Below are 15,065 nucleotides of genomic sequence, written 5' to 3' on the forward strand. Positions count from 1 at the left end.
TTCTTCGGGATGGCTGGGGTGTAGACCGAGAGGCGGGGTAGTGAGACTCAATGAACAACTCCCACACACTCCCCTCACCCTTCGTCCCCAACTTTCAAGTCTCTCCTCGAGACAGCAGGCGGAGGATGCCCACCCTCGGGGGACTGCCATCTCTTGGGAACCGACTCACGCATTTTTCCTGGTGCTCCGTTCTTTCACTCTGGGGACAGAGATGCTGGGGTGGAGGTGGTGGCCATCTGCTCCGCGCGTCCGAGGAACCCCCCTCCTTCGGCCCAGCCCGGCGCCCGGGTTCCTTCCCCCTCCCTCTTTCCCTGCCTCTCCTCTAGCCCACCTCCTCCCCTCCTTTGCCTCCCCCCTGCGTCCGCCCGGCGTCATCGCCCCCTTTCCCCTCCCATCTTGCCGGCCCGCGCACAGCTCGCCTCGGGCCTCCGCGGCAGTCTCCGCCACGAGCTGCTGGCGGTGCCGGCGGGTCCGCAAGGCTCGTGGCAGCAGCCCCCCGGCCGCCCCGGCCAGCGCTCTGACCGCCTGGGGGGAGCTTTGATTCGAGCTGGGCAGCGCCCCAAGCACCGACTAAGCTTCGCAGGTAAGGACGGAGCCACCCCCGCAGACAGGGCAAAACCCAAGATTCTGGACGTTTCCCTGAGAAAGGCAGACCCACCCGAGGAGAGCTTCTTTGAAGGGCTCCAAAGACAGGAATCGAACTTAGCACTTCAAGTCCTCCAAGAAACTACTCTCCCCATAGGCAACTCTGTGTGCCGCCCTCTGCACGGTTGAATATTAACAGTAACAGTGTTTGCATTGGACCCTAAATGGAATTCTTTCTTATAAGCAGTACCAGAGAGGGGACCCTCTTTATTTTTATGATTATTAACAGATGCCGTTGAAAAAGGTGTAAAGCCATTCTTGGAAAGTCTCTGGTTGAAAGCCTCTTTGGCAGGGTTACTATGAAAGCGAGGAATCTCTCTCTGACTTTCTGTCCCTCTGTCTGTCTGTCTTTCATCAGCTTGGCTGCACAGGTCAGCAAAAGGAGCAATGAAAAACATTTTTGAAATGAAATGGAAAAGTCTTGTACTTGCTTTAAAATTCAAGTAAGGGGGGAGAGACAAAGCAAGATTGGCAAAATATTGGTAATTGTTGGAGCTGGGTGATGGGCGTATGGTGTTATGTTTTTTCCTCTTTTATTTATTTATTTTTTTTAACTTTTCCCTCTACTTCTGTGTAGTTGGGAAATTTTCCACAATTGAAGTTTTTGAAAAGTTGTAGGAACACTCCCACCAGCTTCCTTTGGCCTTTTTACACTGTCACGAACTTGAAAAGGGGCTGCTTGTCCTATCTAGTCATCCCTCCCCTTTTATTAACCCTTCTCACTTCTAAAATTAATTCTCATTTTATCCCAGTACATTTGTCTCTACAGAATATTCTAAAAGTCATAGAATCCTGGAGAATTATGCTTAGAATCTGGTTTATAATTTAGAAGGGAGAATGTCCAAGTTCCAGGCAAGTGAGACATCTAGGCTTGAAAGTAGAGGCCAAGTATATGGAATTTTATTTTTACTAGGAGATATTAGAGAAGCCCCTTTAGTGTGAGAGGAGCTTGAGCATGGACACTCTGCCCACTTTTCTTGCACACAACTCAGAAACCTGTACACTCTTAAGATTCTTTTTCATGTTTTTAAATATGAGGTTTTTAGCTTAGTGCTTGGCAGATGGGATGTGCTCTTTATATGTTAAAATAAGCTATTGCTAATGTGAGTTCATTTTCCCCATCGAGTCAATTATTTATCTTTCTCTGTCCAGTGCTCAAATATCCAAGGCCAGCATATCGCATTTTAACAGTAGGATCAGACTTGGAATTCTGGAGGCTGAAGCCCCCTCAGCTGGCATTGAGTTAACTTCGAAATGAGAAATCTGAGCTGAGCGGTTGGGAAACAGCAAAGCCATATTAGTGGTATAAAAATTATTTTCTAACTCCGCTTAACCCACATTTCCCCCTCAAAGCTTCAAATAACTAAAGTGACCTGCAACCAGCCAACAACATCGTGATCCTAAGATGCTTTAAAGCCTGCAGAGTAGCAAAGCTCAAACATTTACACGTATTTTTTGCTCTGAAAGGCCAACTCACAAGATAAAAACGAAGCCAGGAGCCGTATGCTATGGGCTTCCTATCTCTGTGTATGAGCTAGCCCCCAGAGGGTTCCCTTGGGGCTCCCTTAGTGCCATTCACCCCAAAGTTGATTTACACACAGCATATCCATTCCATAAATTGAAATGTCCATGTCTTGGAAAAATAGCTAAAAAAAACAAAAGAGGTTTTATTTTTTATTGTGATGAGAAACAGAAGTTGTGGGTCACTGTAAAATAATCAACTCTGTAACTTTACCATCTTCCTGCCCTCAAGGACTGCCAAATTTTTAAAGCAGACATTACTTTGTCTCCAGCACCGAAACTAAACTCGAAAATAGTGCTATGGTATGGTATTTTGAGTAGAAATTGGCACACTGTCAATGAACTTTCTTGCCATTTCTTTTCAGCATTGAGTCATGGAGAGCTTATCCTTTGGTAATGGATTATATAAAGTATTTGATAAACATATGTGAAATAGTTGGCAAGTTGAAGATTTTTCTTTGTGTCGAAACGACATGCAGCACATTTTCAGAGGCTGTTTAGCAGTGCTGTAGGTCAGAGTGGAAAGGTGCTGGCACTAGGATGGGTTTTGGAAAGCCCACCTGCCAGAAAATTGGCTGGCTGTAGACAGCACCATCAGCCCTCAGTTCATCAGGATAGGCTCTGTGGCCTGTAGATGGGTTTTCTAAATGTGATAAATTCCATATGTGACAACCATTTAGTATATTATTAGCGAATTGGACTTATTCCCCTGCTGTGTCCTACATGCATTCAAAATAAATTCTGTATCATAGCTCAGTGAATGTAAACAATTCAAATGCAGAGCTTTAGATTGGCCTTCCGCGGGCTAGCGGTGCCATCTAGTGGTGGCACTGCGAACAGCAGGAAAGTTCCTATCCCGGGGAGGGGAGCCGTGATTTTCTCCAGGATCACTCATGACTAAGTTAGGTGTTTTCTCATTGGTGGTTTAGCCTGAGACTTTCGAGCTGAGTGGTATCTTAGAGTGTTCCCTTCCAGCTCGGCAGGTCGGGAGGATTATCACAGAGGTTCTCAAACAAGGAAAGAAACTTTGAAATGGTGCATAACATAGTAAGGACTCAGTATGCATTTGTCGAATAAACAAACTTATTTACCCGTTCCAATTCTTGTCTCTCTCTACCATGGCTACCAAAAAGTTTTAACACGCTCTTCTATTTTTAGTTGGAAAACTGCATGACTGTATCGTTTTCCTTAACATGAAATTTTTCATTTATGTCTAAGCCTCTGAACCAAACTTTCTTTCCCACTTGATGTCACTCCCTACTTATTCTTTGTAAACATCCAGGAGAGACAGTTGCAAAAACTAGACTCTTATTTTTATCTACTGCTGCTGTAAAAATGATAAAAAATGTAGAGATTTAAAACACATTATCTTACGGTTCTGGAGGTCAGAAGTGTCAGGAGGGTCCGCGGGGTTGCATTCCTTCTGGGAATTCAGGGAGAGATATTTGTTCCTTGCCCTCTGCTGGTGCTAGAGGCCGTCCACACTGACCCTCCTCCCTATAAGGATCCCGGTGATTACCTGGGCCTCACCTGGATAATTACAGCTCATCTCCTGTAAGAAAGCTTCAGGAAGTCACAGGTGCAGTCTTGCTAACCCTAGGAGGAATACATTCACAGGTGCTGCGGATTCAGGTATGTGGCTCTCTTCGGGAGCCATTTCTGGGCATACCACAGTGAGGTGCACGGCCGTCAGAGATGTAGGAGATTCCTTGTAAATATCTGCCTATGTTTTGGTTCCTGTGGGTTGACATTCATAGTGATCGCTGTCACTGTGGATGCTTGCTGTGCTTGGACATTGGGTTTGTATACAGCAGAGTAGTTTCTCACAAAAAGACTCTCAGATCTCATTCCTGTTTAAACAATGTAGGAACTAATGTTGGGAGAGTTTAAATAACCTTCCTGAAACTCATACTGCCCTCAAAGCCTACTGCCTGCAGAATTCCTGAACACCTTACATCACTGATTACTAGTTACTAGTACTTACATCATGTTACTGTTACTTATATCAGTCGATTACTAGTAACCGATTACTAGTTACTGTTACTTTCTCATCACTAACGCTAGGTGAGGGCCTCAAGTGGGCTGAGAATTAGACTTTTTAAGATACCCCTGCTCCAGGTTTGTGTGACTATTAAAGCTTTTCCAAGTGTTCTCGACAACCTAAGCCACGCGATGCCCGCCTCGCACCTGCTTTCTCTCTCTGCTCACGCCCCTCCCCCCGTGCAGCGGCCTTTTTGCCTAAACCAGCCCTTTGGTCCGTGGTGATTGAGAATGTCTGGGCCAGGCCACGGTGTCTACCCATTGTGTGTCCATCTTTCCCGGGCAGGTGGAGGCTGAAGGAGAGGGAGGAGCGAGGACGGCAGTGCGTGTTTCCGCCTGTTTGTGGTGTGTGACTGGAGACAGTGCTGTTGGGAGGGGCAGCTGGCTGGAGAGGTGGACAGCTACAGGCATGTTGTCAAAAGGGGCTATGCAGTCGTTTCTGTGTCCTAACAAACACATGAGGCAGAAGACGGTGTTAGCCCTCCAAGGTCATTGATCTGAGCAGTCCCTGACCCCCACCACTCCTGGACAATGTGTAACAGCTTCATGCAAAGTTATGGCATGAACTATGGCAGCACTGTATTCACATGAACTTGGACAATGGTGATACATAACACGGACCAAGTACAAAGACAGCCATGAGTAAGGGCAAGTCTATTACCTGGTGAGGGAGGGTAGCTACATGCAAATTCTTTTTTTTTTTCCTCCTCCTTTATTGAAGTATGATTGACAAAAATATATTTAAGGCGTACATCATGTTTATATATATATATATATATAAATATATACACATCATAAATATTTAAATACATATGTGTAAATATATATACATGTGTGTATACATAAATATATATATACATGTTGTGAATGATGACTGCGGCCAAGACAATTAACATATCTATCATCTTACATAGTGCAGATTCTTTTTTTTTTTTAAAGGTTTTTTACTTATTTATTTGACAGAGAGAGAGAGTGATCACAAGTAGGCAGAGAGGCAGGCAGAGAGAGAGGGGGAAGCAGGCTCCCTGCCCAGCAGAGATCCCGATGTAGGGCTCGATCCCAGGACCCTGAGATCATGACCTGAGCTGAAGGCAGAGGCTTAGCCCACTGAACCACCCAGGTGCCCCCATAGTGCAGATTCTTGATGGTAAGTCCATATTTTTATTTTCAGATACAGGAAAAGTAATTCATTTGAAATATTTAATATGGTGAGTAATCATTTAATCTTTCATTAGTCTGCCTCTCCTACTTCAGTTAAATGATACACTTCTCAGGGTAAAAAAACGCCCCGAAACAGGAGAGGTACTGAGTCCTACAACAGAATTATGTCGTCCCATAGTAAAATTCTATACACTCTAGATAGACTCATTCAAAAACGTAGGTGTTTATTTTGCTGTAAACCACCCTCTTGGAGTAATTATTTTGACATTGACTCTGTTTCTTTTCAGGCTGAGGGTCTGAGGCTGTTCTAGAATTCCTAATATAGGTCCAGGTTATAAGTAAGACACAGGAAATGCAATTCGAGTGTTCTGTGGCTGGGTAATGTTTAATCACACTTAAGTTTAATAGCTCTGAGAAAAATATATTGCAAAGCCACGGATATTCACAGACATGAGTAATTAGGAAAGCATTCATTTGGGAAGTCTCTAAAATGTAGCTGTCCTTGAGCAAAAAGCTGAACAAAACAAAGAAAAAGGGAGTTTGAGGGTGTGTCTGAAACTAACCTGAAATCAAAATATTTGGTTGTTTAGTTTTAGAAAGCTGAGTGCTATAGCTTTGGCTTAAGTAATAAGCTATTTTAAAGTGATATTAATTCACCCATTAAGGTAGAATAATAATTATAAAAGCACCTATTACTGACGACTTACTACGCTCTGGGCTTAGAGATAATTCTCTGGATACATTATTTTACTTAATCCCCATGGTTATGTTCTGAGGTAGAGATTACTACTAGTCTCCCGGCTTTGCAGATGAGGATACTGAAACCGAAGTTAACGAATTGCCCAAATTCATGTGCCTGAGAAGTGGTAAAGCTGAGACTTAGCCCAAGTGTTCTACTCCCTCGTCAATACACGTAACCACTATGCCCGTTCAGAGGCTCCTGTATTTTAAATACTAACACAGTCACACCTCTGAGAAAGAATAAGCAAACAATGGGATGCCTGGGTGGCTCAGTGGGTTAAACCTCTACCTTCGGCTCGGGTCATGATCCCAGAGTCCTGGGATCAAGCCTCGCATCATCAGGCTCTCTGTTCAGCAGGGAGCCTGCTTCCCTTCCTCTCTGCCTGCCTCTCTGCCTACTTGTGATCTCTGTCTGTCAAATAAATAAATAAAATCTTTAAAAAAGAAAAAGAATAAGCAAACAAGCAGCGATAGGAAGTTGTCTCTTGTAGATTAGTGTGGTTGTTTCTATTAACATAGACCAAGTAAGAAGGTGGAATAACTGCTGCTCCATTGGTAAGACTTCATCTACAAAAATCCCATTCTCCTTCTTCCACTCCGTTTGTCTCCCTGAGCCAACCCATAATCAGCTGTGTTTATGCTGACTCACGGTGGAGACCCATGACTGCAACCTCACTTTTGTTAACCAAAATTGGAATTTGAAGCCCCGAATCCAAGGCATCTGGAAAACGACAGTCAAGGTCACAATTATAACGGAAAACAGGAAAAAGGAGGATGAGGGAAGACATGGGACTTTAAAGCTTTCAAAATGTTAGGGCTGCCCTGCCAGTGGGGACTTAGATCTTTAGATCAATGAGCTGGTGCCTTTTGGATGATGGGCCCGTGGAGATGTGTCCAGTGAACCATGGGTCGCTCTATCAGTAAGAGCTATCATTTACCTTATGCTGACCGTTAACCACAAGGCAAACTTAGATTTTCCAAAAGCAAGTGTCCTTAAACATTTGTCCAGTTTTAAATTATAGGCCAAATTAGACAGGCTAACTAGATTCATGTCCTCTTATTACTGTGATTCTGAGGTCCCATTATAAAGCACTGCCCTTCCCATGCCCAAGGATAGATGTGGGCATCGTCTTTTTTCCTGTGGTGCATTGCTCCCAGGGCACCAGACGGGCTGGGAAACCCAAGCTCATGCCTGATTTGTAGCATCAGATGTTGGAAGCATTACCTACAAGCCTACTGAATGTTTTTTAGTTGAGGTATGGCGGACATGCCATGTTGCTTTAGTTTCCAGCATAGAACCGTGATTTGGTAATTCTCTCAGCTCTGCTGGGCTCTTCACAGTGGGGCCACCATGGGTCACCATACAACGCTATTGTAATACCATTGCCTAGACTCCCTTGGCTGTACCTTTTATTCCCAAGACTTATTCCATAACTGGAAGCCTGTAGTTCCCGCTCCCCTCCCCCCAGCCTAGTGAGTTCTAATCTTTTTGGATGTATTATTAACTTATTATATAAAAGTATGTTTTTTCTTCATTAATGGCTGAACCATTTGATAGTAACAATTGCTAACACAGTAAAAGAGCGAAGTTTAGAATAAATTTGTTTTGTACACGAAGAGGAAGCAGAGGTCATTTGGAACTTGGTTGAGCAATCATCCCTGGAGAAACTGCTTTCTAGGGTGTGGTTCGGGAGGCTGCCCCAGGGCCTTTACTGCTACTGTGGTTCTCAGACTTTACTGAATATCTGAATCACCTGGAGAGCTTTAAAACATGGGTAGCTGAGAACCCCACCTTCCTTCCTCCTCTCCCCTTCATTATGGAGAGTTTTGTAAAGGAGCTCTGGGTTCGGCTTTAAGAATTAACATTTTTAACAAGATCCCAGATGAAGCTGCCACTGTTGATCTGAGAGGGCAATCTGGGTATCCTTTGATAAAGAGAGTTTATTTTGCCATACACAGGTATGGAATTTTATTAATAAACTATAACATTCTTTTGAGTTGTTCATGTTTCATTTAGAGTCCAAAGGCAGGAAAAACAACAACAACAACAACAACAACAAACAATGTCCCATCTCAAAGCAGGCAGGAGGAGTCAGTCCCCCTTCCTCACAGGAGGGTCTGCATTTTCATTCTTTGCAGGCCTTCCAGTAATTAGATGAGGCCCACCCACATTCAGGAGCAAAGTATGCTTCACACCATCTACTGATTCAAATGCTGCTGTCTTTCAGAAACACCCTCACAGATGCACCCAGAATAATGTTACCCTCTGGTAATAATGTACCCTCTGGCCTAGTCAAGTTGACATATACAATTAACCATGACATGGGGCTTTCTTCAAAGTCTACCTAGAGAATTATGGCACAGAGCCCATGTTTTATTTGGGAAAGAGTAGGGGAACTTCTCTATTTGAGATTCATGTTCCAATTCAGTGATTTGTGTAGCAAAAGATCATCCTGTCCGTTGCCATTTGATATTTGCATTCTGCCTTTCTAATCCCTAACGAGCTTTAGTTGTAAGGCCAAATAGCATAGCAGTGAAAAAAAAATAAAACCTAGTCGGGGAAACAGTATCACAGGATCATGATTTAGATGTCCTCTGTTTGGCCTAGGAATGACTTTCCCACACCGATTACTCCAGGGATCATTAGTATCAAGGGTTGAAACATATAGAGTGATTCTTTGCATTTCTCAACATGGTTATTTGGCTGACTTTCAGTCTTTGGTGTATTTTTTTTTTTTTTTTTTTAAGATTTATCCATTTGAGAGCAAGAGAGAGCTTGTACATGTGTGTGAGTTGGGGGGCAGTGGGCAGAGGAAGAGGGAGAGGGAGAGGAACAGGTTCCCCTTGAGCGGTGAACCCACTGCAGAGCTCGATCCTAGGTCCCCTGAGATCACAGCCCTACGCTGGAATGAAGAGCCAGTTGTCCACCCCTGACTGAGCCATCCAGGTGCCCTTCGTTGCTGTCTTCTTTGTTGTGGTCTTCATCAACTTCTTCTTTTTTTAAGATTTTGTGTATTTGAGAGAGAGAGAGCACAAGCAGGAGACAGGGCACAGAGGGAGAGGGAGAAAGAGACTCCCCAGTCATCTCAGGACCCCGAGATCATGGCCTGAACCAAGGACAGATGCTTAACCCACTGAGCCACCTGGCTACCCTCTTTGGTGTATTCTTATATTAGTTCACAATGGACAGCTGTTGTCATAAAGGAATAAATGAAAAAAGTCAATTTTTAAACATTGTGTCACCCGCACAAAAAAATTTTCTTGATTGAAATTTTGCTCTAAGAATCAGTAGGTAATATCAAATACACATACACACGTTTTTTTGTTTGTTTGTTTTTTTATAAACATATATTTTTATCCCCAGGGGTACAGGTCTGTGAATCGCCAGGTTTACACACTTCACAGCACTCACCATAGCACATACCCTCCCCAATGTCCATAACCCCACCCCCGCTCCCTACCCCCCTCCCCCCATCAACCCTCAGTTTGTTTTGTGAGATTAAGAGTCACTTATGGTTTGTCTCCCTCCCAATTCCATCTTGTTTCATTTACTCTTCTCCTACCCCCTTAACCCCCCATGTTGCATTTCCTCTCCCTCATATACACGTACACACATTTTAAAAAAATAATTTATTTTGCTCTGTTGTTAGGCAAAGAGGCAGAAAATAACTCTGATTTTAGCTTTATTTATTTATTTTTTTTAGACAAAGACATAATATTTCTTCTTGGGAACTACCCACTAAAACATGATTTCAAAGGCCTCAGTAGAGTTACTGAGTTGTTAGCCTTTTGACTCCAATTCAATGAAATAAAATTGATGAAATAGTCATTGTGAAAACTGCATTGGAGATAAAAGAAAATACTAGCTGGTTCAACAAAATCACTGCCAATATACTTACTACTTCGTATAAAGTGACATTTGCCATGGTGATGATTAGAAAATATTGGGACATGAGTGTGGTTTTTTTTCTGAATAATATTCTTTATTGATTTTTTGATGATATCCATTATCTGTAGGGAAGAATGCCCTGTCTCCAAAGTAAAACAAATTACAAGCTATTCAGCAAACAAGACAGTCTAATATTAACTAGAATCACCACTGCTCTGTGTGCAAATATGAGTAGATAAAAATGGAAATGCAAAACTTCTGTATAATTTTGCTGATGCAAATCATGGTAAAGTTTATACGTGATGATACAAATTTGTAATGTCATGTTTCAGTGAAGATACAATGTTTAAACAATAAAGTGGTTCAGGTAGCCTATGTATTTGTTTTATCAAAAGAATACCATTAATGTTGTTAACAAACTTCTCTACTTGTATATGGGCCAAATGAACTCTGTTGTGTCAAGAGATGCCCATATTCGGGCATCTGGGTGGCTCAGGTAAGTGGCTGCCTTCGGCTCAGGTCATGATTTCAGGGTCTTGGGATCGAGCCCACAGTGGGCTCCCTGCTGAGCGGGGAGCCTGCTTCTCCCTCTGCCCCTCACCCTGCTCATGCTCTCTCTCACTGTCTCTCTCTCAAGTAAATAAATAAAATCTTAAAAGAGAGAGAGAGAGATGCCCATATTCAGCCCTGCCTCAGAGATAACTTTTGCTTGTCATGACAGAGCTCCATATCTTTTGCTGGGTTGTGGACCTTTCCTAACATTTCTCGTTAGCTTTTGTACCATGCCAAAACCCAAACCAAAAACCAACCTTCTCAGAAAGCATCAAGATAAAAGCTTTGTAGGAATAATCAAACCTGGAATTATCCCAGCTGTCTATAAAATGAATAGCATATGCTAAGCCTTGATATTTTAACTATTAGTTTAAAATGACTCAGAGAATATAGCTCACAAATAGTAGTGACCTGGAAGTTCAAAATTGCTCTAAAGACATGAGCAGACACTTCTCCAAAGAAGACATACAAATGGCTAGCAGACACATGAAATATTCAGCATCATTAGCCATCAGGGAGATTAAAATCAAAACCACATTGAGATACCACCAGTTAGAATGGCCAAAATTAACAAGACAGGAAACAACAAATGTTGGAGAGGATGTGGACAAAGGGGAACCCTCTTACACTGTTGGTGGGAATGCAAGTTGGTGCAGCCACTTTGGAAAACAGTGTGGAGATTCCATAAGAAATTAAAATTAGAGCTACCCTAATACCCTGCAATTGCACTGCTGGGTATTTACCCCAAAGATACATAATGTGCATAACAGCAATGGCCATAGTTGCCAAAGTGTGGAAAGAACAAAGATGCCCTTCAGCCAACGAATGGATAAAGAAGATATGGTCCATATATACAATGGAGAATTATGCCTCCATCAGTAAGAATGAATACCCAACTTTTGTATCAGCATGGATGGGACTGGAGGAGATTATGCTGAGTGAAATAAGTCAAGCAGAGAGAGTCAATTATCATATGGTTTCACTTACTTGTGGAGCATAAGGAATAACATGGAGGACATTGGGAGAAGGAGAGGAGAAGTGAGTTGGGGGAAACCAGAGGGGGAGACAAACCATGAGAGACTGTGGACTCTGAGAAACAAATTGAGGGTTTTGGAGGGGAGGGGGCTGGGAGGTTGGGGAAGCCTGGTGGTGGATATTAGGGAGGGCACGTATTGCATGGAGCACTGGGTGTGGTGCATAAACAGTGAATTCTGGAACACTGAAAAGAAATAAAATAATATAAAATAAAATAAAATGGAAAAAAAGACTAAAGAATGCTCCCACTGTCCCCTACCCACACAAAGCAGAAACTGGCAAACATCAATTCTATGAAATAGCTTTACATACCAGTGAGCCTAGAGAAGCAGGAAAAGAGGGCAGGAAGATGAAACAATAGAAGGGTTATTATATAATGTATCAAACACTGGCAACTAAAAAAATATTGAACAAGGCACTGTTCTTAGATGATGAGACTAATGATGAAAGGGATTCTATTTAATCTGGATCATGTTCTCCCAAGTGGCAAATTCAGAACCACAGCCTTAAATTCCCACAACTAATTTTAGTCTGAAGTTCTACTGTAAGGCACTTCTTGTATGTTGCTTTGCTTAGATGGTAGTTCCAAGCACAACTTGGTTTTAAGAAAAGTGCATGGTATGTCACACCACTGGTCGGCTTGGTCGGCAAACCACGGTTTAAGGAAATTCACTGTATTATAATGAACATTTTTGGAGCTCTGTGCTAGGCATTTATGCTCTAGTGATGAGGAATTTGTAATTGTTGCTCTTGAAGAGGTAAGAGCAGGGGAAAATTCTGGATATTTGCTGCCATCTTTGTTTCTAAATCACCTGGAAATATGTTTGTAGGAGACCTAGGGAGAGAGAGTGGCTCAGGCAATAGGGGACCCCAGTTCACCACCCCATATTACCTTCCCATGTGTAGGGCCGTCTGGGGAGGTAGAGGTAGATGTGGCTCGTGGGGGTGGGGGAAGGTGGGTTAGAGTTTGTGGAAGGAAGATTGGGTGAAATGCAATTTACTAATTTTGGAAGTCTGTGTGAGCCTGTTTGGCAGGGTGTTTATCTAATCTCAGTAAAATCTAATAAGGATCCCAGTTGTGGTGATGGTACATTAGGGACTCAAGGCCTAAATGAAATGGGTAACATATTTAAAAAGAGGACATTATAAAGCTTCTCTCTCTTTTTCTATCTTTAAGGACAAAAGAGAAGAACAAAATGGAAAGTATGCTATTTTGCTGGATATTTCTCACCCTTGGGTGGACCCTCATTGATGGATCAGAAATGGAACAGGATTTTATGTGGCACTTGAGCAAAATACCCCGGGTGATCAGTGAAAGGACTTTCCATCTCACCAGCCCCACCTTTGAGGCAGATGCTAAGATGGTGCTCGGTAGAGTGTGTGGTATTGAATGCCAGAAAGAACTCCCAGCTCCCAGCCTTTCTGATCTGGAAGATTCTCTTTCCTATGAGACTATCTTCGAGAATGGCACCCGAACCTTGACCAGAGTGAAAGTTCAAGATGTGGTCCTTGAGCCCACTCAGAATATCAGCAGGAAAGGGGCATCTGTTAGGAGGAAGAGACAGGTGTACGGCACAGACAGCAGATTCAGCATCTTGGACAAAAAGTTCTTAACCAATTTCCCTTTCAACACAGCTGTGAAGCTCTCCACGGGCTGCAGTGGAATTCTCATTTCCCCCAGCCACGTTCTAACAGCTGCCCACTGTGTGCATGATGGAAAGGACTACATCAAAGGGAGTAAAAAGCTAAGGGTAGGATTGTTGAAGATGAGAAATAAGGGTGGTGGCAAGAAGCGGAGAGGTTTTAAGAGGAGCAGGAGAGAAGCCAATGGTGGTGACCAGCGAGAAGGTACCAAAGACAATCTGGAGAGAACCAAGGCTGGAAGAAGAAGAAAGGAATCTCGTCGGGGTCGGGGAGTTGCTGAGGGGAGGCCTTCCTTCCAGTGGACCCGGGTCAAGAATACCCACATTCCCAAAGGCTGGGCTAGAGGAGGGAAGGGGGACGCGGCTTTGGACTATGACTACGCTCTTTTGGAGTTGAAGCGTGCTCACAAGAAGAAATACATGGAACTAGGAATCAGTCCGACCATCAAGAAGCTGCCTGGGGGAATGATCCACTTCTCAGGCTTTGATCATGATAGGGCCGATCAGTTAGTCTACCGGTTTTGTAGTGTGTCTGATGAATCCAATGATCTCCTCTATCAATACTGCGACGCCGAGTCAGGCTCCACTGGTTCCGGGGTCTATCTGCGTCTGAAAGAGCCAGACAAAAAGAATTGGAAACGCAAAATCATTGCGGTCTATTCGGGCCACCAATGGGTGGATGTCCACGGCGTGCAGAAGGATTACAACGTGGCCGTGCGCATCACTCCCCTCAAGTACGCCCAGATCTGCCTCTGGATTCATGGAGATAACGCCAACTGTACTTATGGCTAACAGAAATCTGCAGCGAGTCAATGGATCATCTAAGTCGCAGAGCACACCAGCTATGATTATGGTAGCAAGATCACTTCCTAGGTCATGCCTAGACTTGAACCCTATCAACATTTTTATAAATTTAGCTTTTCAAAATTAGAAGATTTTCATATGTTTAAAAAATACTTAGGTATAAATAACCGAAACTAGATGGGCACCTCAATGTCAAGTATATATTCTTTACATGGTGATAAGTATCATTTGAGGGAAGTTTTTTATTTCTTTCTGCCTTCCTAAGATTAGACACTTTAGAAACTTCAGACTGGTACCATAAATAATATGTGATTTCTTAATGGACTTTTTCTCAGGGTCCTACTCTATCAAGAATCTAATAGGGTGCTTGCTAGTTGCATATTAAATGTGAAACTGCATATATAGGTACAGATGGTAACATGATTAGAGTCAGGGTAAAGACAATAACTTACAACAGGCTGTATTACTTGGAGATGGACCCATTCAGCTCATGCCCTCCGTGTTTATATAGTGTTTTCTGTTGGGTCTGAGAAACTTTGGTTTAGTTGTTGTTGTTTTTAAGAAATACAAGATCCAGGGGTGCCTGGGTGGCTCAGTGGGTTAAAGCCTCTGCCTTCGGCTCAGGTCATGATCCCAGGGTTCTGGGATCGAGCCCCACATCGGGCTCTCTGCTCAGCAGGGAGCCTGCTTCCTCCTCTCTCTGCCTGCCTCTCTGCCTACTTATAATCTCTGTCAAATAAATAAATAAATAAATAAATAAAATCTTAAAAAAAAAATTACAAGATCCAGCAACCTTTATAAACAAAGCTAGTGACTAATTTACTACTTTAAAAAATATCAACTGAAGTGTGCATTATTTAAAAATGGGAAAAATGCTTTCTTCTAGGAAATGAATCTAGTTTAAAAATAGGGAAGATCTTAAATTTTAATGCTCAAAATATGGACTTTTCATGAAGGCAGAGGGAAGATAGTTCACAAGTTACAAATGGTCATATTTTGAAAGCCTTGTCATTTAGTACTAGTCTTCTGTGTAT

General features: G+C 42.9%; 1 protein-coding gene across 1 annotated transcript; it reads left to right on the plus strand.

Moving 5' to 3' along the window:
- The first annotated feature begins 217 nt into the window (after window positions 1-217).
- Window positions 218-14,595, plus strand: PRSS35 (serine protease 35). The gene is made up of 2 exons (XM_047735118.1): window positions 218-583; window positions 12,762-14,595. Exon 2 carries the CDS (start codon window positions 12,781-12,783, stop codon window positions 14,017-14,019), a length of 1,239 nt encoding a protein of 412 aa, XP_047591074.1. The 5' UTR covers window positions 218-583; window positions 12,762-12,780; the 3' UTR covers window positions 14,020-14,595.
- The last annotated feature ends 470 nt before the right edge of the window (window positions 14,596-15,065 follow it).

Source organism: Lutra lutra, chromosome 6, assembly GCF_902655055.1.
Source record: "Lutra lutra chromosome 6, mLutLut1.2, whole genome shotgun sequence".
Lineage (NCBI taxonomy): Eukaryota > Metazoa > Chordata > Mammalia > Carnivora > Mustelidae > Lutra > Lutra lutra.

What these genes read in the sequence shown, in the direction of transcription:
- PRSS35 (XM_047735118.1), top strand. Translation starts at nt 12,781, where the DNA reads ATGGAAAGTATGCTATTTTGCTGGATATTTCTCACCCTTGGGTGGACC.